Here is a 26,138-nt window from a genome sequence, read left to right as displayed (position 1 = left end):
ATAAATTTTGGAGATTAATCCCTTGTCAGTCAATTCATTTGCAAATATTTTCTCCCATTCTGTGGGTTGTCTTTTCATTTTGTTTAGGGTTTCTTTTGCTGTGCAAAACTTTAAGTTTTAAGTCCTATTTGGTTTTTTTTTTGTTTGTTTGTTTCTATTGTCCTTACTGTGGGTGGTGGATCTGAGAAGATACTGCTGTGCTTTATGTTGGGGAGTGTTTGGCCTGTGTTTTATTCTAAGAGTTTTATAGTATCTGGCCTTATATCTAGGTCTTTAATCTATTTGAGTGTATTTTTGTGTATGGTGTTAGGAAGTATTCTAATTTCATTTTTTACATGTGGCTGTCCAGTTTTCCCAGCACCACTTATTGAAGGCACTGTCTTTTTTCTAGTGTATATTCTTGCCTCCTTTATCATAGATTTGTTGACTATAGGTGCATGGGTTTAATTCTGGGCTTTCTTTCCTGTTCTACTGATCTATATTTCTGGTTTTGTGCCAGTATCATGCTGTTTTGATGACTGTAACTTTGTAGTATAATTTGAAGTCAGGGAGCCTGCTTCCTCCAGCTCCAGTTTTCTTTCTTGGGATGTCTTTGGCTATTCTGGGTCTTTTGTGCTTCCAAATAAACTTTAAGATATTTTGATCTAGTTCTGTGAAAAATAAAATGTCCTTGGTAATTTGATAGGGATTGCATTGAATCTGTAGATTGCCTTAGGTAGTACAGTCATTTTGATAATATTGATACTTCCAATCCAAGAGCATGGTATGTCTTTCCATCTGTTTGTGTCATCTTTGATTTCTTTCATCAGTGTCTTATAGTTTTCAGAGCACAAGTCCTTTGTCTCTTTAGGTAGGTTTATTCCTAAGTATTTTATTCTTTTCATGTGTTGGTAAATGGAATTGTTTTGCTAATTTCCCTTTCTAGTATATAGAAATACAGTCAATTTGTGTATATTAATTTTGTATCCTATGGCTTTGCTAAATTCGTTGATGAGCTCTAACAGTTTTCTGGTAGTCTTTAGGATTTTCTAGGTATAGTATCATGTCATGCAGATAGTGATAGTTTTACTTCTTCCTTTCCAATATGGATTCCTTTCATTTCTTTTACTTCTCTGATTGCTGTGGCTAGGACTTCCAAAGCTATGTTGAATAATTGGTGAGAGTGGACATCCTTGTCTTGTTCCTGATCTCAGTGGGAATTCTTTCAGCTTTTCATCATTGAGAATGATGTTAGCTGTGGGTTTGTCATATATGGCCTTTATTATGTTGAAGTAGGTTCCCTCTATGCCCACTTTCTGAAGGGTTTTTATTAGAAATCAGTGTTGGATTTTGTCAGAAGTTTTTTCTGCATCTGTCAAGAGGATCATATGGTTTTTATTCTTCAGTTTGTTAGTGTGGTGTATCACACTGATTGATTTGTGGATATCGAAGAATCCCTGCATCCCTGGGATAAATCCCTTTTGATCAAGATGTAAAATCCTTTTAATGTATTGTTGGATTCGGTTTGCTAGTGTTTTGTTGAGTATTTTTGCATCTATGTTCATCAGTGAAATTGGCCTGTAATTTTCTTTTTTTTTTTGAGGTATCTTTGTCTGGTTTTGGTATCAGGGTGATGGTGGCCTCATAGAATGAGTTTGGGAGTGTCCCTTCCTCTGAGATTTTTTGGGAATAGTTTCAGAAGAATAGGTGTTAGCTTTTCTCTAAATATTTGATAGAATTTTGTCTGTGAAGTCTTCTGGTCCTAGACTTTTGTTTGTTGGAAGTTTTTTTGTTTGTTTGTTTTATTTCATTTTTTGCTTGTTTTTGTTTGTTTGTATTTTGGGTTTTTTTTTAATTTTGCTTTTTTAGAACCACACTTGAGGCATATGGAAGTTCCCAGGCTAGGGGTCGAATTGGAGTTGTAACTGCTGGCCTACACCACAGCCACAGCAATGCAGGATCCAGGCTGCATCTGTGAACTACACCACAGCTTACAGCAATGCCAGATCCTTAGCCCACTGAGGGACACCAGGGATTGAACTTGCATCCTCATGGATCCTAGTTGGTATTGTTAACCACTGAGCCATGAAGGGAACGCCCATGTTGGGCTTTTTCTTGTTTCCTGAGGTGGGCTTGTATTGCTATAAACTTTCCTCTTAGAATAGCTTTTGCTGTATCCCATAGGTTTTGGAGTGTCGTATCTTTGTTGTCATTTGCTTCTAGATATTTTAAATTTCCTCTTTGATTTCTTCAGTGATCCATTGGTTGTTTAGTAGCATGTTGTTTAGCCTCCACATGTTTGTGTTTTTTGCAGTTTTTTTTTTCCTGTTGTTGATTTTCAGTCATGTAGCATTGTGGTTGGAAAAGGTGCTTGATATAATTTCAGTTTCTTAAAGTTACTGAGGCTTGATTTGTAGCCCAGAATGTGATCAATCCCAGAGAATGTTCTGTGTGCACTTGAGAAGAATGTTTACTCTGCTGCTTTTGGATGGAATATGCTGTAAGTATCTGGTTAAGTCCATCTGGTCTAATGCTTCATTTAGGGCCTGTGTTTCCTTGTTGATTTTCTCTCTGGATGATCTGTCCATTGCTGTAAGTGGGGTGTTAAAGTCCCCCCATTATTATTGTGTTATTGTCAGTTTCTCCTTTTAAGGTTGTTAGCTGTTGCCTTATATGTTGAGCTGCTCCTACATTGGATGCATATATATTTGCACTCGTTATGTCTTCTTCTTGGATTGATCCTTTGACCATTATGTAGTGTCCTTCTTTGTCTCATAATATTCTTTATTTTAAGGTCTATTTAGTCTAACATGAGTATTGCTACTCCAGCTTTCTTTTGATTCCCATTTGCATGGAATATTTTCTTCCATCCCCTCACTTTCAATTCATATGTGTCCCTAGAGTGAAGTGGGTCTCTTGAAGACAGCATATATATGTCTTGTTTTTGTATCCATTCAGCCAGACTATGTCTTCTGGTTTGGGCATTTAGTCTATTTACCTTTAAGGTACTTATTAATATGTATGTTCTTATTGCCATTTTTTAAACTGTTTTGGATTTGTTTTTGTTGCTCTTTTTTCTTCCCTTCTTCTCTTGTTCTTTCCTCTTGTCGTTTGATAACTATCTTTAGTGTTTTACTTGAGTTGATTTTTCTTTTTTTTGTCTTTTTTTTTTTTTTTTTTTTTGCTATTTCTTGGGCTGCTCCTGCAGCATATGGAGGTTCCCAGGCTAGGGGTCGAATCGGAGCTGTAGCCACCAGCCTACGCCAGAGCCACAGCAACGCAGGATCCGAGCTGCATCTGCAACCTACACCACAGCTCACGGCAACGCCAGATCGTTAACCCACTGAGCAAGGGCAGGGACTGAACCCGCAACCTCATGGTTCCTAGTCGGATTCGTTAACCACTACGCCACGACGGGAACTCTGATTTTTCTTATTTGCTTGTGTATCAATTGTAGATTTTTGGTTTGCAGTTATTCTGAAGTTTTGCTATAAGAGTCTATATTCGCGATTGTTTTAAGTTGTTGGTCTCTCAATTGCAAGTGCATCTCCAGTTTCCTGCATTTGTACCCTCCTCTTCTCGTGATTTCTGATTTTGGTAGCATATTTGTGCATGGATGATTTCCTACTTTTACTTTCCTTGCCTTTACTGGTAGCCTTGTCTTTTGTAGTATTTTCGTTTCCAGTTGTGACCTTTTATTTTCTGCTTAGAGAAGCTCTTTTAGTATTTGTTGTAAAGCTGGTTTAGTGTTGCTGAATCCTCTTAGCTTTTGCTTGACTATAGAGCTTTTGATTTCTTCTTCAAATCTGAATGAAAGCCTTGCTGGGTAGAGTAATCTTCATTGGAGATTTTTTCCTTTCATCACTTTAAGTATATTGTGCCACTCCCTTCAAGCCTATAGAGTTTCTTTTCTTTTCTTTCTTTTTTTTTTAGGGCCACACTCGCAGCGTATGGAGGTTCTCAGGCTGGAACCTCCATATGGAGTTGAATCAGAGCCACAGCTGCTGGCCTGTACCAGAGCCACAGCAGCACAGGATCTGAGCTGTGTTTGTGACCTACACCACAGCTCACAGCAATGCCGGATCCTTAACGCACTGAGCGAGGCCAGGGACTGAACCTGCCACCTCTTGTTTCCTAGTCAGATTTGTTTCCATCACACCACAATGGGAACTCCATGGCCTGCAGAGTTTCTGCTGAAAAATCTGCTGATAACCTTATCGGGGTTCCCTTGTATGTTATTTGTTTCTTTTCCCTAGTTGCTTTCAGTATTTTCTCTTTGTTTTTAATTTTGGTCTGTTTGATTAATATGTGTCTTGGGGTGTTCCTCCTTGGGTTTACTTTATTTATTTATTTATTTTGTCTTTTTTTGCCATTTCTTTGGCCACTCCCGCGGCATATGGAGGTTCCCAGGCTAGGGGTCAAATCGGACATGTAGCCACCAGCCTACGCCAGAGCCACAGCAACACAGGATCCGAGCTGTGTCTGCAACCTACACCACAGCTCATGGCAATGCGGGATCCTTAACCCACTGTGCAAGGCCAGGGATTGAACCTGCAACCTCATGGTTCCTAGTTGGATTCATTAATCACTGAGCCATGATGGGAACTTCCATCCTTGGGTTTATTTTATATGGTACTCATTGTGCTTCCTGGATTTCAGTGAGTGGTTCCTTTCCCATGTTAGGAGTTTTCAGCTATTTTCTCTTTGAATATTTTTTCTGTCCCTTTCTCTCTCTCTTCTCCTTCTTGCACCCCTATAATACAGATGTTGGTGCATTTAATGTTGTCCCAGAGTTCTCTGGGATTTTCTTCATTTGTTTTCAATCTTTTTTCTCTTTTCTGTTCCATATCCGTGATTTCCACTAATCTGTCCTCCACCTCGCTTATTTGTTCTTCTGCCTCCTGTATTCTATTGTTGACTTCTTCTAATGAATTTTTTATTTCAGTTATTGTATTTTGCATCTCTTCTTGTTTAAGTTTTTATCTTGTATCTCTTCACTCAGTGTTTCCTGTAAGTTATCCATCTCTGCCTCCAATGTCCTTTCCCCACAATGAGCCACAGTCTGCCCTGCCCGTTTTCCCAGGAGATCCTCTAAGAACTGCCATCAGGTCCGACCCAGATTCCTATAGAGTCTTTGCTTTGCCCTGGGACCCAGTGCATGTGAAAGTCTGTGTGCACCTTTTAAGAATGGGGTCTCTGTTTCCCTCAGTCCTGTGGAGCTCCTGCACACAGGCCCCCAGTGGGCTTCAATGCCAGATGCTCCAGGGGCTCTTTCTTCCAGTGCCAGATCCCCAGGTGTGAGGACCTGATGTGCAGCTCAGAACTCTCACTCCTGTAGGTGAGGCTCTGTGATACAGTTACTTTCCAGTCTGTGGGCTACTCACTAGTGGGTATGGGGTTGCTTATATCACATAATGACTCCTCCTACCATCTTGATGTCTTTGTCTTCTGTAGTAGGATATCTTTTTTGAAAGTTTACATTCCATTTGGTTGAAGGTTGTTCAGCATTTGCTTGCAATTTTGTTGTTTTTATGAGAGAAGGTGAGCTTGAGCACCAGTCTTTCTATTCCTTGACATCTTAATCCCATCTCCCTCCTTTTCATTTCTGATTTTAGTGACTTGGGACCTCTATCTTTTTTTCTGGATGATTCTGGCTAAAAGTTTATCAATTTTTTTAAACTGTTTCAAGAAACCAGCTTTTTGTGTAGTGTGAATTTTTCAATCAGTAGTATTTTGGGAATATATCCATGTTCATACCTCTTAACTGCTGATCAGTATTCTTTTTTTTTTTTTTAATGGCCACACCTATAGCACATAGATGTTCCAAAGCTAGGGGTCAAATCACAGCTACAGCTGCCAGCCACAGCAATGTGGGATCTGAGCTATATTTGCGACCTACACTGCAGCTCACAGCAATTCTGGATCCTTAACCCACTGAGCAAAGCCAGGGATGGAACCTGTATCCCATGTACTTGATACTCATGAACTCACTAAATCCTCCCAGCAATCTAGTGAGTTTTTAAATTATGGAGTACCTGTCTTATTATTCACCAAGTTCTATGGATACAAAATGGTGAGACAAACACCAGATCCTTAACCCACTGAGCAAAGCCAGGGATCAAAATCACATCCCCACAGATACAAGTTACTTGTTACCACTGAGCCACAGTAGGAACTCCAACACCATGATTTCTTGATTCTTTTTGTATGTGACGATGGCTGAGAAAAGGTGGTCTGGAGAAATGATTTACTGGACTGGGAGACAGAGGAACTGGAATTCTTCCTCTTCTTCTTCTTCTTCTTTTTTTTTTTCTGATGGCTGCACTTGCAGCACATGGAAGTTCTGTGCCTGGAATTGAATCTGAGCCACAGATGTGACCTACCCCCACTGCTGTGGCAACTGCAGGATCCTTTAAACTCACTGCTCCTGGCTGAGGATTGAACCTGCTCCTCTGTAGTGACCTAAGCTGCTGCAGGCTTAACCTGCAGCACCACAGCAGGAACTCCCTAGATCTGGATTCTTTTTACAAATCTCCCACATATAAGCAGTGGCCATTCAGTCAAGTGGTCTCTTGGTGCCAGTTTTATGTACCTATAAATTGCTTCTCTAGGAGTAATGTTTTAGGTGGTTGATTCCTAGAGAGTATTGTTAATTAGATGGAATATAAACACTAGCATTGCTAACCTATAGGAAATGAATATTTTCCTTGTCAGGGTTCAGAGAAGATGTGCATTGAAATCGTCTCCCTGGCCTTCTACCCAGAGGCTGAAGTGATGTGTGATGAGAATGTAAAACAGGTGTACGTGGAATACAAGTTCTGTGATCTACCCTTGTCGGAGACAGAGACTCCAGTATCCCTGAGGAAACCCAGGGCGGGAGAAGAGATCCACTTCCACTTTAGCAAGGGTGAGGTGTCCCTGTGTCATCCAGGAGGGGAGGCTGCCAGTCATTTAGTCTGAGGGGTTCAAACTGCTATAGACTTCTGTTGGGGTGGATCCTACTGTTTTATTTATCAAAGTAATATATGCATATGTTTTTAAACTATCAAATAGGCCTTAAAAGATTTTTTATTAAAATTAAGCACTCCTGGAGTCCCTGTCCTGGCTCAGCGGAAATGAATCTAACATTCAGGAGAACACAGGTTCAATCCCTGGCCTCAATCAGTGGGTTAAGAATCCAGCGTTACCGTGAGCTGTGGTGCGGGTTACAGACACAGCTCGGATCTGATGTTTCAAAGGCCATGGCATAGGCTAGAGTCTACAGCTCTGATTCAACCCCTAGCCTTGGAACCTTCCTATGCCAAGATGCAGCCCTAAAAGACCAAAAAAAAAAAAAAAAATTAAGCACTCGTGTAATTCCCATTGTGGCTCAGAGGTAATGAAAACGAACCCAACTAGCATCCGTAAGGACTTGGGTTCGATCCCTGCCCTTGCTCAGTGGGTTCAGGATCCAGTGTTGCCGTGAGGTATGGTGTAGGTCGCAGACACAGCTTGGATCCTGTGTTGCTGTGGCTCTGGCGTAGGCTGGCAGCTGTAACTCTGATTCGACCCCTAGCATGGGAACCTCCATATGCTGCAGGTGCAACCCTAAAAAGACAATAATTTTTAAAAAGTGCTGTCCTCTGCTCTATTCATTCCCCACAAATCACTCTCCCACCCTTCTTGTTCCCCCTCAGCCCACCATGACATTTTTCACTTTTATGCTATTTCTTCTGTTACTTAACCCTATGTTTCTGAGAAATGTTTCTATTGCAGTTTCCTGATTCACTAATTTTAGATGTTATCTGCTGACTTCTTCCTGTCCTGACACATAAAATTATCTCTCTTACATTCACACTCATGTCCCTTTTCTCCCATATAGTTGGGTCGTCGTTTTATTTTTAATGTTGTTTCTATCAAGAGTTCCCGTCATGGCGCAGTGGTTAACGAATCTGACTAGGAACCATGAGGTTGCGGGTTCACTCCCTGGCCTTGCTCAGTGGGTTAAGGATCCAGCATTGCTGTGAGCTGTGGTGCAGGTTGCAGATGCGGCTCAGATCCCGCGTTGCTGTGGCTCTGGCGTAGGCTCTGGCGTAGGCCGGTGGCTACAGCTCTGATTAGACCCCCTAGCCTGGGAACCTCCATATGCCGCGAGAGCGGCCCAAGAAATGCCAAAAAGACAAATATATATATATTTATAGTTTCTATCATTATGAATAATTCTTGCAGAGAATTATCCTTTTAGAGCCAAGTTGTACACCATGATTATAATTTCTTTCTTGTTTATTTGTCTCAATTTTCTTTTTGCTTTATTTTCATTTTACCTGTTGTAATTTTTCTTTTTTTTTTGTCTTTTGTCTTTTTAGGGCCGCACCTGTAGCACATGGAGGTTCCCAGGCTAGGAGTCCAGTTGTAGCTGTAGCTACTGGCCTACACAAAAGCCACAGCAACACCAGATCAGAGCCTCAACTGTGACCTACACCACAGCTCACGGCAATGCCAGATCCTTAAACCACTGAGCGAGGCCAGGGATCGAACCTGCAACTTGGTGATTCCTAGTCGGATTCATTTCTGCTGCACCATGATGGGAACTCCAGTTGTAAATCTTTCTATATCCTCCAGCAACCTTTTACATTTTCAAATAATCAAACCTGTGAGGTAATTGATGCATTTTTTTTCCTGATGACCTTTCTTTATCCTCTTGTTCCTTTCCAGCCCACCATTCAGCTATTATCCCACTGATTCTATTTGGAGAGTTTATTAATTCTCTTTTATACTGGATTTCCTTTCTCCTGGGTCCTGTCTTACTCTGTTTTATTTATTTTATTTTAACAGATCCTATTTTCCAGTAGCTTTTTTTTTTTTTTTTGTCTTTTTGTCTTATTGCTATTTCTTTGGGCCGCTCCTGCGGCATATGGAAGCTCCCAGGCCAGGGGTCCAATCGGAGCTGTAGCCACTGGCCTACGCCAGAGCCACAGCAACGCGGGATCCGAGCCGCGTCTGCAACCTACACCACAGCTCACGGCAACGCCAGATCCTCAAGGGCAGGGACCAAACCCGCAACCTCATGGTTCCTAGTCGGATTCGTTGACCACTGCGCCACGACAGGAACTCCTCCAGTAGCTTTTAAAGAAAGCATACTTGGAAGTAAATATTTTGAGATAGTCATGCATGAAATCTCTTTATTCTACCCATCTATTCAGTTGATAATTAGACCAAGTATAGAAATCTATGTTAAAAACATTTTTTTCATTCAGAATTTTAAAGCAGTTTAGTCATCTAGATCCAGGCCTGGGGTCTAACCCCTTATGAAAACTGCCCCCTACCTCCCCAGAAGACTTTAATATTTTCTCTTTATTTTTAGTGTTCTTAAATTTCAGAATAATCTGCATAATTTCTTTAATTGTTCTGGCCATTCGGTGGGCTCTTTCAATCTGGAAGCTCATGGCTTTTAGTTCCCGGAAATTTTATTGCATTTCTTTGATAATTTTGTCCTCTACACTTTCTCATTTCCTTAGTAGAATTTTAGATCTTCCAAATTGATCCTGTAATTTTTATCATTTTCCTCCTTTAATTCCACCTCTGTTTTTTTCTATTTTTGGGGGGGAGGGGAGAAGATTTCCTTAATTTTATCTTATAGTCATTGACTGGATATTTATTTTAAATTCATAAACGCTGTTTCTTGTTCTCGTTTCTCCACCCTCCACCCCCACCTTTTTAAAAAGGTTTATCCTGTCCTTACATCATACTAGATAGTTTATTTCTCACTTGTGTAAAATGAGTTCAGAGGTGGGCAGTCCAGGGCCAAGGTATGTGATACCTCAGGGACCCAAACTCCTATCTTGCCTTCCCATCCCCCTCAGTGCCCAGCTTCCATCCTTTCAGATTTACCCGACGTCCTTAATAGCAGCTGCAGAAAGAAAGCCTACCTCCCAGCTGAACCTGTTAAGCAGATTTCACACAGCACAGTGGCCCGAGCTCAATCATGTGTCCAGACCTAGCTAAAACAGAGGCTGGAAAACATAGGCTCATGTGAGGCTGCAGCATTCCCATATAAAAACAAGGAGGAAGTGGGGCATGGATGTTGAATCACACACCTTGAATTTAACCTGCCTCAAACCCCAGATCTTTAGGTGGCCCTGGGGAAAAAAAAAAAATCAATCTCCTAGAATTCTTCCAGCTGGGGAATGGTGGGAGCACATTTATCTTGACATTTGGCAGGACAGCTTTCAACACAGATTGTAAGGCTTCCTTTAGATCCGTGGTTGAAGCATTTTCTTAAAGGGCCACATAATATTTTAGGCTTTGTGGGCCAAACAGTCTCTGTCACAACTATTCAGCTCAATTGTTGTAGCTGGAAAACCGCCCTAGACAACATGTGAATAGATGATGGCTGTGTTCAATAAATCTTTATTTATGAAAACAGTGAGCCAGTTCTTGGGCCCCAGTTTGCCAAACTTTGCCTTCTGTCACTGTTTTACACACACCGTGTTATGAATGTTTTAGTGCCCAAATAGCAACAGTATGTGATGCTTTGCTTTCTCCTCCCTCTTATACTCAATGCAGTGATAGACCTGGATCCACTGGAGCAAAAAGACCGAAGGCAGTTCCTGTTCGCCATGCTGACTGCGCAAGATCCTGAGCAAAGACAGTAAGCATCTGCCTCCCACGTTGAAAGACAGGAGCCATCTCACAGGAATTCAGGAGTCTGGGTTTGGTTTTGTGCTGATGTGGACTATTTTAATAACTTTTTTCATATTAGTATATGCCTAATGAACTTCCCATCTCCTGGAGACTAATTTATGTTTGTGACTAACTGCCTGATAAATTGTACAATCTCATAGGTTTAATTCATTTCTCACCCATGCCAGTCCCTGATAAACATATCTTTTTTGAGGCAGCAATTTCCTTGAATACTGTCCGTGCCTCATATGGAATGGGCAAAAGGCCTTGACACTCTAAGAAAATTTGATTCATTTCCTGTAAACATAGTACCATTGCTAGCCTACCAAATATTGTCTTTACAATAGCAATTATATATTTTTACTTAAAAATTATTTCTCTACAGGAATACTTAGATATAACTGATGTACATTTTGGGTCTACCGTAAGCTTTAGGAAAGCCAATTGTCCTTATTCCTATAATCTGAGCTACCCTCCTTTCAGAGGTTGCGGATGAAAAGCATTGGATATACAGAGACTAAAAAAAAATTTCTCATTGTTTAGCTGAATTTAGAAAATCAAATTTAAGTGGCATCTGGTTTTCATGTTTGTTTTTGGCAAAATCTGGCAACTTTTTGTGTGTGTGTATGGGTAAGAAGTAGTATGGAACTGATGTTCTCATCCATTACTTTTTTTTTTTTTGGTCTTTTTTTTTAGGGCCGCACCCACGGCATGTGGAAGTTCCAAGGCTAGGGGTCCAGTCGGAGCTGTAGCCACCAGCCTAAGCCACAGCCACAGCAACACGGGATCTGAGCTGCATCTGCAACCTATACACCACAGCTCACGGCAACACTGGATCTTTAACTCACTGAGTGAGGCCAGGGATCAAACCTGCAACCTCATGGTTCCTAGTCAGATTCGTTTCTGCTGCTCCATGACCGGAACTCCTCTAATCCATTACTTTTCTAAAAGCTCAATATAGTCATTTAATTTGCATTCATTTTGTCTCCAGTTAATCATAACAAGGACTTAAAAAGGAACCAGTTGAAATAAACAATGATTCTGTCTTCAATATCACTGTAGACTTAAACAGATATAAGCTTACTGGTAACTTTTGGAAAATGGAAAGTTATTTGGTTGTTTCTCTTCTGCATTAATGTTAAATTTAACTTTTTCTTCTTTTTATTTTTCTCTCAGCATTCCTACAACTCTCCCTTCCTTTATTTCCTTACAGTGGTAATTTTTTTCCCTTTCTTTTTGTAATCTTCTACTCTATTTTATTTCATTTATATTTTGCTTTTATAGGGCCACACCCATGGCATATGGAGGTTCCCAGGTTAGGGGTCAAATCGGAGCCGTAGCTGCCAGCCTATGCCACAGCCACAGCAAGGCAGGATCTGAGCTGAGTCTGCGACCTACATCACAGCTCACTGCAATGCCGGATCCTTAACCCACTGAGCAAGGCCAGGGATCGAACCCACATCCTCATGGATACTACTACTCTGGTTCTTAACCCGCTGAGCCACAATAGGAACTTCCACAAATACTTCACCATTTTATATAAGGGACTTGAGCATCCACAGATTTTGGTATCTGAAGGGGGTCCCATAATTGCTCTTAACTCTTCGCTGCTTGGAAGGAACTGTGCTTTGTTCTTTACAGTATCATCTTCCAAGACTTACAACTCCAAGGAATATACTTTTTATATTCATTTTGCAATTCTGTGTGCCTTCTATTTCCTTTGCTGGTCTCAGGCTTGGTATAAAACTTTCATTTAGAAATTTAAAGCCTCTTCTTCGTATTTCCATAATCTCGGTTTTTATGCAGTAACTCCACTGCCCATTTCAAATCTTGCAGCAGAATTGTAAACTATCTTACAAGGAATTCTATCCCAGCAGTTCTGAGACAACTTAACTGCTTTATCTCGAGTCTTAGTTCCCTCAAGGCCTGTACTTTATACCCATTTCTCACTCTTTTGCTGTTCCGGTCATTTAAAATGGAGGAAAGGGAAAAGCGATTCAGGGAAGACAGTGTATAATTTATGATTACTTTTTTCCTTTTTTTTTTTTAAGCCTAAGGGTGTCAGAAGTACTGAGTTAAATGGATTTTTTTCCTTCTTTAGTTTAAAGTTTACAGTAGTAAGTGATCCTATGGACGAGGAAAAGTCAGAATGTCAAGAAGTAGGCTATGCCTATCTGGAACTGTGGCAGATCGTGGAATCAGGAAGAGACATTCTAGAGCAAGAGCTAGACAGTGAGTAACATGTTTTTTGGTTTTTTATTTATTTAATTTATTTTTTGGCTACATCCATAGTATATGGAGTTTCCCAAGGCAGGGATCAAATGTGAGCTGCAGTTGTAGCCTACACCACAGCAACACTGGGTCCTTAACCCACTGTGCCACAGTGGGAACTACAGTAAGCAGCACATTTTTGTGCTTCCCAGTTCCTTATTTCCAAGGAAAGCAACCTAATAATGAATTTTTTTTTTTTTTTTTTTTGCTTTTTAGGGCCACACCTGAGGCATGTGGAGATTCTCAGGCTAGGGGTCGAGTAGGAGCTACAGCTGCCAGCTGCCGCCACAGCCTCAGCCACACAGGATCCTAGCCACTTCTGTGACCTACACCACAGCTCACAGCCACACAGATCCTTAACCCACTGAGCAAGCACAACCTCATTGTTACTAGTCAGATTTATTTCTGCTGCACCACAACGGGAACTCCTAGACATCAGGATTTCTGACCTCTATAAGCATAGGTTTGAAAAGGTAGCTAATACCCTTCTCTCTCTCTTTTTTTTTTTTTTTTTTGTGGGGCTGCACCTGTGACACATAGAGGTTCCCAGACTAGGGGTCGAATTGGAGCTGTAGCTGCCAGCCTATGCCTGAGCCACAGCAATGCCAGATCCGAGCCGTGTCTGTGACCTACACCACAGCTCATGGCAATGCCAGATTCTTAACCCACTGAGCAACGCCAGGGATCGAACCCGAAACCTCATGTTTCTTAGTCAGATTCATTTCTGCTGCGCCACAACAGGAAATCCCCCTTCTCTTTTAATACATTACATTATCAGGCACCCATGATACCACCTCTCCTCTTCCCTCACATCTCACAGAATCCACTACCAAATCTTACCCATTCCATTTCAGACGTGTCATGGACACATGTCCACTATTGTAATAGTTTTTTTTTCCCTAAACTGGTCAGACCCCTGTCACTGGTTTCTCCCACCCCCATTTCCATCTACTACAGTTTAGTGTTTCTATACAATAAATTTGATCACCACATTCTTCTTAAATCTGTCTATAAGACTGTTTTGCTCTAAGACCAACATTTTAAAAATATTTGCATTTGAATGACTTTAGGTGGCTCTGTTCAGTCCTTGTGCTTCTGTACCTTACACACCTGGGACTTCACACACTTACCTGGACTGCTAGGCTGTAGTAGGCACTTGACATTACCCACTGGACTGATAATTCTTAACCTTTCAGTCATAACCCATTAGTGGATGGTGAAATTAGTAAATCACAACCAGAATTTGAACAAAAACACAAACTAAAACTCTAGAAAATGAGTACATTGCATGTAAGGTAAATACTTTGTGAAATGTTTGTGTTTATTGTCATGATAGAAAATTGTTTTTACTGACTACAATAAAATTTTTTTGAGGAATACTCTTCAGACAAGGCTTTACCAAGTTCAAACTTTAGCTGGTAAACAAGATTATTATATTCTTCCACATCTTTCCAGCTGTGATTCTGGGCAAGTTAATTAACCTCTCAGTGCCTGTTTCCTCAACACTAAAATAAGAATTATCAGCAGTTCCTACCTCATAGGGTTGCCTTAAGGATTAAGGGAATGCTTAAGTGAAGAATTAAATAAAATGTTTAGGACAGTGCTTAGCATATGGCATGTGCCATCTCAGCTCTTTTCCAAATCTCCCAGTTTCTACTTCCATCCCCATTTTTGATCTCTGTGTCCTTCCCACTAATAGGAAAATCTTCTTAAGCCTTTGCTAATGACCTCAAAATCCCTAAAACCAATGAATGCTCAATTTTTGATTTTTTTAATCATTAAAAAGAAATTTTTAATTATATTATGTTCCCCTTTTACTCAGGCTTTAAACATATTGGTCTAATAAACTTTTTTTTTTCTTTTTCAGCCATACTTATAGCACATGGAAGTTCCTGGGGTCAGGGATCAAATCTGAGCTGCATCTGTAACCTATGCCACAGATGTGGCAATGCCAGATCCTTAACCCACTGTACCACAGTGGAAACTCCCTATGTTGGTCTGATTACTATTATTATTTTTTGCTTTTTAGGGCCAAACCTACAGCATATGAAGGTTCCAGGCTAGGGGTCCAATTGGAGATACAGCTACCGGTCTACACCACAGCCACAGCAACTCAGGCTCTGAGACACGTCTGCGACTTACACCACAGCTCATGTCAGGCAACCCCACTGTGCTTAACCCACCGAGTAAGGACAGAGAGCGAATCTGCATCCTCATAGATACTAGTCAGTTTCATTTGCACTCTGATTTTTAAAAACATAATCTAGTCCTTACAGCTACCTTTTCTTATCACTTCAAAACTCAGGCATTTTGTTGTTGTTGTTGTTTTATGGCCGTACCCATGGCATATGGAGATTCCCAGGCTAGGGGTCAAATCGGAGCTGTAGCTGCTGGCCTACACCATAGCCACAGCAATGCCAAATCCCAGCTGTTTCTGTGACACCACAATTCACAGCAATGCTGGTCCTTATCCCACTGTGCAAGGCCAGGGATTGAGCCTGCGTCCTCGTGGATACTAGTCAGATTTGTTTCTGCTGAGCCACAACAGGAACTCCCCAAATCATTTCTAATACTTTTAGTTAAAACCACATTCCTTACAAGGCAAACGGCCCAGGGAATTCCTGTCGTGGCACAGTGGTTAACGAAGCTGACTAGGAACCATCAGGTTGCGGGTTTGATCCCTGGCCTTGCTCAGTGGGTCAAGGATCTGGCATTGCCATGAGCTGTGATGTAGATCGCAGATGCGGTTCGGATCCCGAGTTGCTGTGGCTCTGGCGTAGGCCGGCGGCTACAGCTGACTGGACCCCTAGCCTGGGAACCTCCATGTGCCATGGGAAGTGGCCCTAGAAAAGGCAAAAAGAAACCCAAAAAACCTTTTATGGCCTGGCCCCCCCTTATCAATATGGCTTCATTTCTTCCAGTTTCCCAAACATGTCCTCCTATCTCAGCACTTGCTCTACCTGCTTAAAGTATCTTTTTTTTTTGTCTTTTTTAGGCCTGCACCTGCAACATATGGAAGTTCCCAGGGTAGGAGTCTAATCAGAGCTGTAGCCGCCAGCCTACACTACAGCAACGCGGGATCCAAGCTGTGTCTTCGACCTACACCACAGCTCACGGCAACGCCGGATCCTTGACCCACTGAGCGAGGCCAGGGATCAAACCCACAACCTCATGGTTTCTAGTTGGATTCATTAACCACTGTGCCACAACGGGAACTCCCTAGAGTATCTTTTACTTTTTGAAAACTGAGAGACTGTGTGTCCAGAAAGCCGTTTTCCAATTCCTCTGTTCTGGGTTAGGGGCCACTGCAATGTGTTCCCAAAGCACCTTGTTTTCAGCACCTTCCCTACTATGCGGTAGTGACTATTGTGTTTTCTTTGTCTTCACCCACATTAAATCCCACTAAAAACTGAGGCAGTGACTTTATTTAGTATCCCCAGTACCTAACATGGAAAAAACCAAGTATTTTAAGTGTTTTGCAATTGAATGACACTATTGTCTGACACATTTCCTTTTCCAACAGTTGTTAGACCTGAAGATCAGGCTACTCCAATAGGAAGGCTGAAGGTGTCCCTTCAAGCTGCTGCCGCCCTCCATGCCATTTACAAGGAGACGACTGAAGATTTGTTTTCATGATAGAACAAGTACTATTCCATTCTAAACCCTGAGGGAACCATAGTAAAAAGTCTCTTATAAAAGTAACTTGCTATACCATGAATTTGGTTTACCGTGATGTCTCAACCAATGATGAAAGCTTAGAGTGATGAAGGTTTCTTTTTGTGATATTAGCTGGATAAAGGGAGTTATTCTCTAATGCCTTAGTGTGTTTACCAGGCGAGAAGCAGTCTTGCTTTCAGGAATTGCCAAAGAACTGTCACAGAAGGTGAATTTACAAAAACAAACAACAACAAAAAAAACCACGGTTTATTTATCTTTTAGTTCTTCCAAAATTGAAAATATCAAGTCCTACTGCTAAGGAGAAAAAAACAAACAAACAAACAAAATCCGAGACCCCTCCCCCCCTCTTAAAGTCACAGAACACAGAAGGAACTTCAGTGGGACAGTTGGGTGCAGAGAACCAGGAGGGAGAGGATGGCAAGATAAACTCCCCAAATACTTAAAAAGCTGTTGAACAGAAACTGTGATAAATACAGGACAATGCGAGACAAGTAAAAATAAGGAGCAGCAGTAATGAGAGGCTGTGTTGTAGATGTGGCCTCCCTTCCTCTTCTCTTTTCTCATCAGGGTATTCTAGGCCCAAGGCATGACTTGCCCCTTCCAGGTCTAAATGTTGACTCCTTTGAGCCTCCTTCTAGATTTCACTAGAAGCAGTATATGAGGCACAACCATTCTTCCTCATATATCAGAAAAGAAACAGTGGTAACTTTGTTTCTACCATTGTACCATCTGTGAATTTGTAAGGAAGATGAAACCGAGCTAGGGAGTATCACTGCTTCTTATGTCTTCCAAGGCAGCAGGAATACCTCAGAATCTGTGTGAGGCAAAAAAAGCAGAAAAACTCAGCTGGAGGCACCAGCCCAAAAGGCCTCACTAGCTCAAGTTACATGGTTTATCACATCATTAGCAAATTCCAAGAACCTTTTCTTGAGTACTGCAAAGATGGAACTTAAAGAGATGTGAGGAAGGCCATGGTAGTAGGGTAGGATGGAGGGTCGAGTCTGCTGGTCAAGAACCATGGTACAGGTAGCTAGGGGGGGTCACCTGGTACCAATGTCTTGGAAATAGAGCCTTGAGACATCAAAGAATAAGATGTCAGAAGCCAATGATGTCTTGGCAGAAGGTAACAGGAAGAGAGAGGAATGAAACGGTATTTATTAACAGTGGAAGCCTCTGCCCTTCTTGGAGAACACCTCCTCCCTTGCCATCTGGATGGGGCCATTGGCACGTGTCCTGGTGGGCCTGGAATTCCCCGAGTAGATTGGTCCACACAAATGGCCCCCTAAACCCAGAAACACAAATGGCAAAACTTCAAAAGAAAAAAAGGAAAAATACAGTTTCTATGTCATGTAAAATTTTCAGGGATTGGCTGGAGAAAGAATGGAGCTGAGTGCCAAAGTTCAGAAGTTACTTCCTCTTTTTCTTGGGAGGCGCAGAGCTGTGTCTGGAACCTCGGTTTGAGCCTCGGCCTGAACTGTGCACAGATGCCTTCCTCTTCCGGCTCATACTTCGACTCTGTTCTTCTTCTTCCTCATAGCGACTTTCACGATCGGCTAAACAGAAGGGCCAGGCATTAGTTAGCTACAAGTTAGCTTTAGGTACCGAACACCACTGGATAGCATGAAATGATACAGCAAATGTACTTTGGGGTTAGAGTTAAGCTTCAATCTTTACTCACTAGTTCTGTGATTGTGGGCACGCCTTGATTTGTTTCTATTTTCTTTGTTTATAAAATGGAGAATTATTTTAGGATTAAAAGGGTAATCTATGCAAAGTACCTACCACAATGCTTAGGATACAGTACAGTAGTATCTCCTTTTCATCTTAAACTTATATTTGGCATTTGGTTTTAGCGTAGTTAAAACTAGCACTACCACTAACCCCACCCCTGCCCAAAAAAACCGTCAAAAAACCAACCAACCAAAAAAACAAAAAAACCCAAGAACAAGAAAACAAAACTGCTACTACAAAAACTTTCCTAACCTGGAAGAGGCCCAGAAAGTTAGACTCTTAGAGGACTTAGATTTGGAACCCAAATAGCCTAATTTTGGAGCCTTCTAAAACTATCATGGCTAAGGGCCCACTGGGGGTTGAACGGATGAAAAAAGCATCCAGGTAAGTGGAGCTGTGCCACCTGGAGCAAGGGACACACTCCAGACCTCATTTTGTCCTTTGAGCAATCAAGTTGGAGCTGAGCTCCACATAAGTTATTAAGTTACTCTTATTAGGCAAATATCTCAAAATATTGAAATTTGTGCCTCAAGAAAATGAAATGGCAAAATGATAACAAAAATTTACCTTTTCTGGCTTCTTCCTCTAGTTCATCCCAGTCCTTTCCACTCTCTTCTTCGCTTCCCAGTGATTCCTTGGAATAATCTGGAATAACATTGATTAAGCATTAGTTATTAGGAATGGAATGATAAGATTCTTCCCTTCTAAAGCCTATGGAAATGATAATAGATGAAGAAGTCATGAACACTCTTCCCCAGGAAGACTAACCTGATTCTTCAGCTTCTGATGAATAATCTTCATCACTGTCCTCTTCCTCTTCTTCATAGTCATCCTCTGAAGGATTAAAAGTCTCATCTTCAATTTCAGATTCAGAATCCCCTTCCTCGGCATCACTTCCCTGGTGAGTAAGAGAGAACAAAATATTTCATACTTTTTTTTTACATTCACTTTGTTAATGAATTAATTTAACCCACTTAGCATACCAGCATTATTTCTATTTTACATGAAAAAATAAAACAACCAAAACCCATCAAAAGATAAATGGACTTATCTGTAAAATTAACTTGGAAAAACAACAATACCAAATTGTGTTCACCCGCCTCTCCTACTTGATCTGCTCCCTCGTGTACTATATATACAGCATTCTCCTAACTGCCCAAATGATAATGGGCAACACTACGTACCAGAAAAGAAACCCCACACTCACGCACCTCACCCTCAGGCTCTAGGAAAGACCAGCCACCTTGTTCGAAGAAGCCCTCAGGGTCATCAACAATGGTCTTCATGATTTTAGTCCAGTTGAGGGACTGCACTCCTTCTGTATACTTTAGGTCACAGGAACTGAGAAAAGTAACATGCATTATTACAAGGTCAAAATCAATCCTCTACTTTCTGAGAACATCCTGGGTCGTCGTCTTTTTTTTTTGGGGGGGGGGGTCTTTTTAAGGCATATGTAAGTTCCCAGGCTAGAGGTGGAATTGGAGCTGCAGCTGCTGGCCTACACTACAGCCACAGCAGCATTGGGATCTGAGCCACATTTGTCACCTACACCTCAGCTTATGGCAACACCAGATCCTTAACCCACTGAGAGAGGCCAGGGATTGAACCCACATCCTCATGGACACTAGTTGGGTTCATTAACCACTGAGCCACAGCAGGACTTCCCCATCCTGGGTCTTCCTGATCATTAGCATCTCTGAAGAGCAGAAACCCTTTCTGATGTGGGAGTATGTGTTCTCTGTGCTCTGCCACCAGAACAAAGCCAAATGGCTGGTGCTGAGTCTCCCAGAGCACTAGTCCTCATGATAGAGCACCATTTTTTTCCCAGTACTCAAAGTGCCCTGTGTTAAATGCTCAAACGACATTTATCCACTTCTACTGAGGAGAAGAGAATCAAAGTGGGTGGGAAAGAACAGAAAAGAAAACGAATCATGACAAGAAACCTTCTGCATAAACCTGAGAGACCAGCATAAATCCATCATAGGCACAATCATTATACACTGAAACTTCTGCTTCTAGCCATGATGGAGTGACAAAGACTAGATTTACCTTTCCACTCTATAAACATCTAGAAAACTGAACAAAATATGGAACAACAGTTTTCAAACATTGGATAAAAAGCATTACAGGACTAAAATCCCCATGGAATTACACAATGGAATGAACAGCACTGGGAATGGTAAACATGTGAGTAAATATAAAAGACTTTCTCCTCCTTATTTGTAAATGAAAGGATAGCAATTCTGAAGCTAAAATAATCACACTATGGAATTCATAGTATATTATAAGCAAAGTGTCTGACAATAATAGAAAGGATAGAAGAGAAATGGAAGCCTAAGAACCTTCCAACAGATGTAGTATATTATCTGAATGCAGACTGTGAGAAGTTAGGATGTGTGTGTAAACCTTATCATAATCATTATAAAAGTAAAACAGAGATACAGCTCATCAGCCAACTAGGAAGATAATAATAATGAATCATAAAATTAATCTAGAAGAAGGCACTATGAAAAGGAGAAAAGCAAAAGGAACAGATGGGAAAACAAATAGCAAGACGGTCATTTTAAATCTGGCCATACTGATAATTTTATTAAACATAAGTGGCCTGTTTTCAGCAATCCGATTAAAAGGTAGACATTCTCAAAATGGATTAAAAAAAAAAAAGACCCAAATACATGGTGTCTCCAAATAAGCCACCTGAAATATAAAGTAAGTTACAAGTGCAAGGACACAAAAAAGATTACAAACTCTAACCAAAAATAAAGCTGAAGTCTACAGTAAAATCACACTAAGTAGACTCCAAAACAAGGAATGTTACTAGAAATAAGAAAGAACACGTCATAATGATGGGGGGAAAAATCAGTAAAAACTGATAAACCTCTAGTCAGACTGACCAAAAGAACAAATGATCAATATTAGGAATGAATGGGGACGTCATCACAGACTGTACATATATTACAGTTGATAACTTTAAGACACAATAGACCAGTTTGTTCAAAGATTTAAGTTGATTCTAGAATTTATGTAGAATAGCTAAAATAATAATAGCCAACTTCGAAAAGGAACAAAATGGGAGGACTTACTACACTGCCTGATTTCAAGATTTAGTATACTCATGACGGTACAATATCAGTTTGAGGACAGAGATAAGCCAATGGAACAGAATACAATCCAGAAATAAACCTTTTTCTATCTGGGTTTTTTATTTTTTTTAAACTAAGATGCCAAGGTAATTCATTGGGAAGGGATAATCTATTCAGCAAATGATATTATTACAGCTGGCTACATAAATGCAAAATATGAACCTTGATCCTTACACTACAATAAAAATATTAACTCAAAATAGATCACAGACCTAAATATAAAACCTAAACTTATGGAACTCTAAAGAAAAACAAAATTTGTATGACTTTGGGTTAGGCAAAATAGGTAAGATATAAAGAGCACAAATTACAAAACAAAAAGTTGATCAAACATATTTCAGGAGAAATTTTCACTTCCAGTTTCTCAAAAGGCACTTAAGAAAATTAAAGGCATAGAAACTACTGGAAGAAAATATATACAAAACCAGTATTTGATGAGGTTCTTGTATCCAGCCTAAAAAATTCTTAAACTTAGTAACATGACAATCTGATTTTTAAACTGGGCAAAAATACACAAATATACTTCATCAAAAGCATAGAATGACACATGACATGAAAAAGTGCTCAAAACAGTGATACAAAAGAACTTACAAAACAGACTCAAAGATTTTGAAAACAAATTTACGGTTACCATGGGGCAAATGTGGGTGCGGGGGAAGGATAAATTAGAGGGTGGGATTGACATACACACACTGCTATATATAAAAGAGATATGTATAGCGTAACCTATACGGGGAAAGAATCTGAAAAGGAATGGATTATATGTATATATACAACTGATTTACTTTGATGTACTCCTGAAACTTTAACACAACCTTGTAAGTCAACTCTACTTCAATAAAATTTATTTAAAAAAAAAGGATGCTCAAAATCATCAGTTATAATGAAAATGCAAACTGAAACCACGAGACAACACTACCACCTGCCACAATGGCTAACACGGAAAAGACTTAACAATCAAGTTTGATCAGGACGTAGAGCAACAACTCTCACATACTGCAGGTTTTCCAGCAGCTCTGGAAAATGATGCTTAACTTCTTATAAACATATACTTTACCATAAACCATATGACCTAGCAATCCCACTCTTAGGTCATTTATCTAAGAGAAATGAAAACAAACATCCACTCAGAGACCTGTACATAACGTTTATGGCAGCTATTCAAAAGAGCCCCCAAAGGAAACAACCCGAATGTCTGTTAAGTGATAGGTAAGTAAAGGATGAACTATTGATACAATGGGATATTCTTCAATTATAAAAAGAATATAATACTAATGTGCAGAACAACTTGGATAAATTTCAAAAGCATTATGCCAAGTGAAGGATGAAAGATACAAAAATTACATACTTGTGGATTCCATTTATGTGAAATTCTAGAAGCTAACTGAAACTAGTGACAGGGCTGAAGGGAGGGGACCGACTATAAAGGGGTATGAGGGCGTTCCCATTGTGGCACAGCGGAAACGAATCCAACTAGAAGCCATGAGGTGGGGGGTTCAATCCCTGGCCTTGCTCAGTGGGTTAAGGATCCAGTGTTGCTGTGAGCTGTGGTGCCAGTCAGCAGACACGGCTCAGATCTGGCGTTGCTATGGCTATGGTGTAGGCTGGCAGCTACAGCTCTGATTCTACCCCTAGCCTGAGAACCTCCATATGTTGCAGGTGCAGCCCTAAAAAAAAAAAATAGAAATTAAAAAAAAGGGGGGTATGAGGAATTTGGGGAGTAAAGCAAATGTTCTATATCCTGATTATGATGGTAGATACGAGACTGTAAACATCTGCTGGAACTCATCAAATCATATGCTTAAATCGATGAATTTTATTGTAAGCTGTACCATAATAAAACCGATTTTAAAAAGTCAAACAAATTTGTATTTGTTAAACCATATCACTTACCTACATATGTTTCTTAGGAAAATCCTCACAGAAACCATAAATCTCTATCTTTCTCACAAGCTATTTCTAAGTTCTCTCAATCCATTTAACAGAAGGCTTACATTTATAGTGCTTTCCTTTCACAGATAATTGGAGGGGGAGGAGGGCAGAGTAAACTATACTAATAGCTACACAAGCCTCACCCTTTCCCTAGGTAGTGACAGCTCCCTGTTTACTGGGGTTCTGGTACTTGAGAATTAGTTGAAGTGTGAGTAGAGTATATGGATGTCAAAGGCTAAAATAAATATATATTCTATTTCATTTTTCAGTAAAAATAGAAAATGAGTAAAAAATACATATCCCCCACTTTTTGTAAGTAAATAATTATACATATGTACAGATCTTTTTATACATCAAGTAGAGTCAAAAAAGGTTTTAGGCTTTGATTTTCCTTGTATCCATAAATTATTGCTGGGTATTCAGGAAAAAGTGAACAGCTTCTATGTCTAACAGATCCCAAATTTTCAAGTCCTGCTTTATAACAACCCAAAGGTAATTTCCCTTAAATACACTAGTAGGTTTTATGGACCACAGGCCACACACTTCTATTCTACAATACATTGTTCATGGGATAACGGGAGATCGCTGGCCGCTCTACTTACTTCAACCACTCTTTGATGGGGTCAAGAGAGGCTACAGGAATGGCATTGATCATCGTCACTTTCTTGCTGTAGTCCTTGTAGACGATTACCATATCAAAGTTCTTCAGGTGAAACTGGACTCGCTCAAAGTGAATCAGCTCCACTTCATCCAATGTCACCACAAAAGGTGGCTGTCAGGGAGGAATGGATTGTTTTCATATAAATACTTCCCCCACAGCACCAGCAATTTTAGGATCTAAATATCACCACACAGAAGATAACTAAACTGTTTTTTGTTTGTTTGTTTTTTGGGACAAAGACTAATTAAAAGCAATACAACATGCCAAGAAGCCCCAGTAAAAGGATCTGCAAGATCAAAACCCTTCCTCAATAATACATTTAAGGAAACTATGTGCAGAAACTATTTTTAAAAATTAAAGACTTTTTTTTTTTTTTTGTCTTTTTAGGGCCAAACTGGCAGCATATGGAAGTTCCCAGGCTAGGGGTCAAATTGGAATTGCGGCTGCTAGCCTATGCCAGAGCCACAGCAACTCGGCGCCAAAGTTCCCGGCAATGCTGGATCCTCAACCCAATGAATGAGGCCAGGGATTGAACCTACACCCTCATGGATACTAGTTGGGTTCATTACCGCTGAGCCGCAATGGGAACTCCTAAAGAGACTTCTAAAGAATCATTTGTTCAATAAGTTTTACATCTAAAATAAGTAAATACTGAAATGAAAACCATGAGAAATAATAAGGATGTAGTTTTTATTTAAGCTTGACTTATTTTTTAGGCTGCAACCGCAGCATATAGAAATTCCCAGACCAGGGACTGAATTCAAGCCGTAGCTGTGACCTATGTAACAGCTATGGCAATGTTAGATCCTTAACCTACTGCACCACTGAGGGAACTCCCAAATGCCTATCCTCTTGCTTTCTTTTCCCTAACAATTTCTTATTAAAAAGAAGTCAGAAATACTCACCCATTCTGTAGCATTTACCAGCGCACTACTAGTGGGCTGAAGGAGGCAGGTACTCCTATACGGAGCTCCATTAAACCTGAAAGACGATAAGAAACTCAGATAAGCTAGGGCTCACTGCAAGAGAAGGAATGGATGTTCCAAAGGTTATCAGTCATAAGAAACAGGACATACGCTAAATTATTATTAAAGGAAGAATGACTTTTTTGGGGGTTGGATAGCTGTACCCACGGCATGTGGAAAGTTCCCGGGCCAGGGACTGAACCCTCACCATAGCAGTGAGATGCATTCTTAACCCACTGCACCACAAGGGAATTCCTAAATGATTTTTCTAAAGGCCAAAGAAAGGATGAGATACATTACCCCAAATCCCTAAAAGGCACTTCAAATTCCAGTTCCTCTTTAGTTAGAGCCTCTACTTTCTCAATAAAATTTTTAAAGGCTGTTTTTAGTTTGTGCCGCATTTCTCGTTCCATCTGATGAAGAAAAAAATACAAATTATATTTACTAGTTTACTTGTTAATAATAATCCCTTCAAAAAGTCTGAAGTGCTTTTTGTAGTCCTCAAATTCTCCTATGATACTAACACAGATAAACTATTATAGGCTGCCCACACCATTAACTGTAGAGCTGAATTTGCAACTTAAAATCCATCAGCCACTGCACTACACCAAACCTGCAGATGCTTGAGAAGCTCTGCAGATAGTTTCAGGGGTTGTTTATAAAATATAATGATTACTAAGCTCAGAATTGGTCTGCATCTTACTTTATTACCCTGCAAATAAAATACCAAATTTTACCTGCTCGGCATAGAGGTCATCTCGGTCATGCATGTGCTGATGTTTCCCCAAGTCTGTGGTAATTTCTCCCACTTCTGTGTAGAACTGCACATCTGTGTGCCGCTTCTTCCCAAACATGATGGCATTCTGAGGATACAAAAAAGCAGGACAAGAAAGAAGTCTATATAACAGAAAAAGAGGCAAGATAACAGAAATAAAATGCGACGACATTAAAATATCCACAGCATTTCTGAAAAAATAGCTAAACCATCCCTGGTCATCATAAATAATGATGTCTAGGACTGTGAAAAAGCACACATTTTTATAAGTACTCCTATTTATTAGAATGGACTTTGGAGATTATGTTGGTAATAAACTAAACAAAAGTTTTCTATTTCAG

At 40.3% G+C, this 26,138-nt stretch overlaps 2 protein-coding genes across 2 annotated transcripts in view; one reads left to right on the top strand and one right to left on the bottom strand.

Moving 5' to 3' along the window:
* Nucleotides 1–16,630, top strand: part of RPGRIP1 (RPGR interacting protein 1) — a 53,001-nt gene extending 36,371 nt beyond the window's left edge. The window contains exons 12-15 of the mRNA XM_047796616.1: nucleotides 6,694–6,886; nucleotides 10,525–10,609; nucleotides 12,743–12,873; nucleotides 16,436–16,630. Of these exons, the coding sequence (XP_047652572.1) occupies nucleotides 6,694–6,886; nucleotides 10,525–10,609; nucleotides 12,743–12,873; nucleotides 16,436–16,548 (522 nt within the window). The 3' untranslated portion in view covers nucleotides 16,549–16,630. The remainder of the gene's footprint in view (nucleotides 1–6,693; nucleotides 6,887–10,524; nucleotides 10,610–12,742; nucleotides 12,874–16,435) is intronic.
* A 170-nt stretch (nucleotides 16,631–16,800) lies between these two features.
* SUPT16H (SPT16 homolog, facilitates chromatin remodeling subunit) overlaps nucleotides 16,801–26,138 on the bottom strand; it is a 35,680-nt gene continuing 26,342 nt past the window's right edge. The window contains 8 exon segments of the mRNA XM_047796614.1: nucleotides 16,801–18,143; nucleotides 18,889–18,966; nucleotides 19,090–19,219; nucleotides 19,533–19,662; nucleotides 23,999–24,168; nucleotides 24,963–25,038; nucleotides 25,323–25,435; nucleotides 25,760–25,885. Of these exon segments, the coding sequence (XP_047652570.1) occupies nucleotides 17,998–18,143; nucleotides 18,889–18,966; nucleotides 19,090–19,219; nucleotides 19,533–19,662; nucleotides 23,999–24,168; nucleotides 24,963–25,038; nucleotides 25,323–25,435; nucleotides 25,760–25,885 (969 nt within the window). The 3' untranslated portion in view covers nucleotides 16,801–17,997.

This window comes from Phacochoerus africanus, chromosome 9, assembly GCF_016906955.1.
Source record: "Phacochoerus africanus isolate WHEZ1 chromosome 9, ROS_Pafr_v1, whole genome shotgun sequence".
Taxonomy (NCBI): domain Eukaryota; kingdom Metazoa; phylum Chordata; class Mammalia; order Artiodactyla; family Suidae; genus Phacochoerus; species Phacochoerus africanus.
The sequence above is the reverse complement of the archived record's forward strand: the minus strand, read 5'-3'. Positions and strand labels throughout refer to the sequence as shown.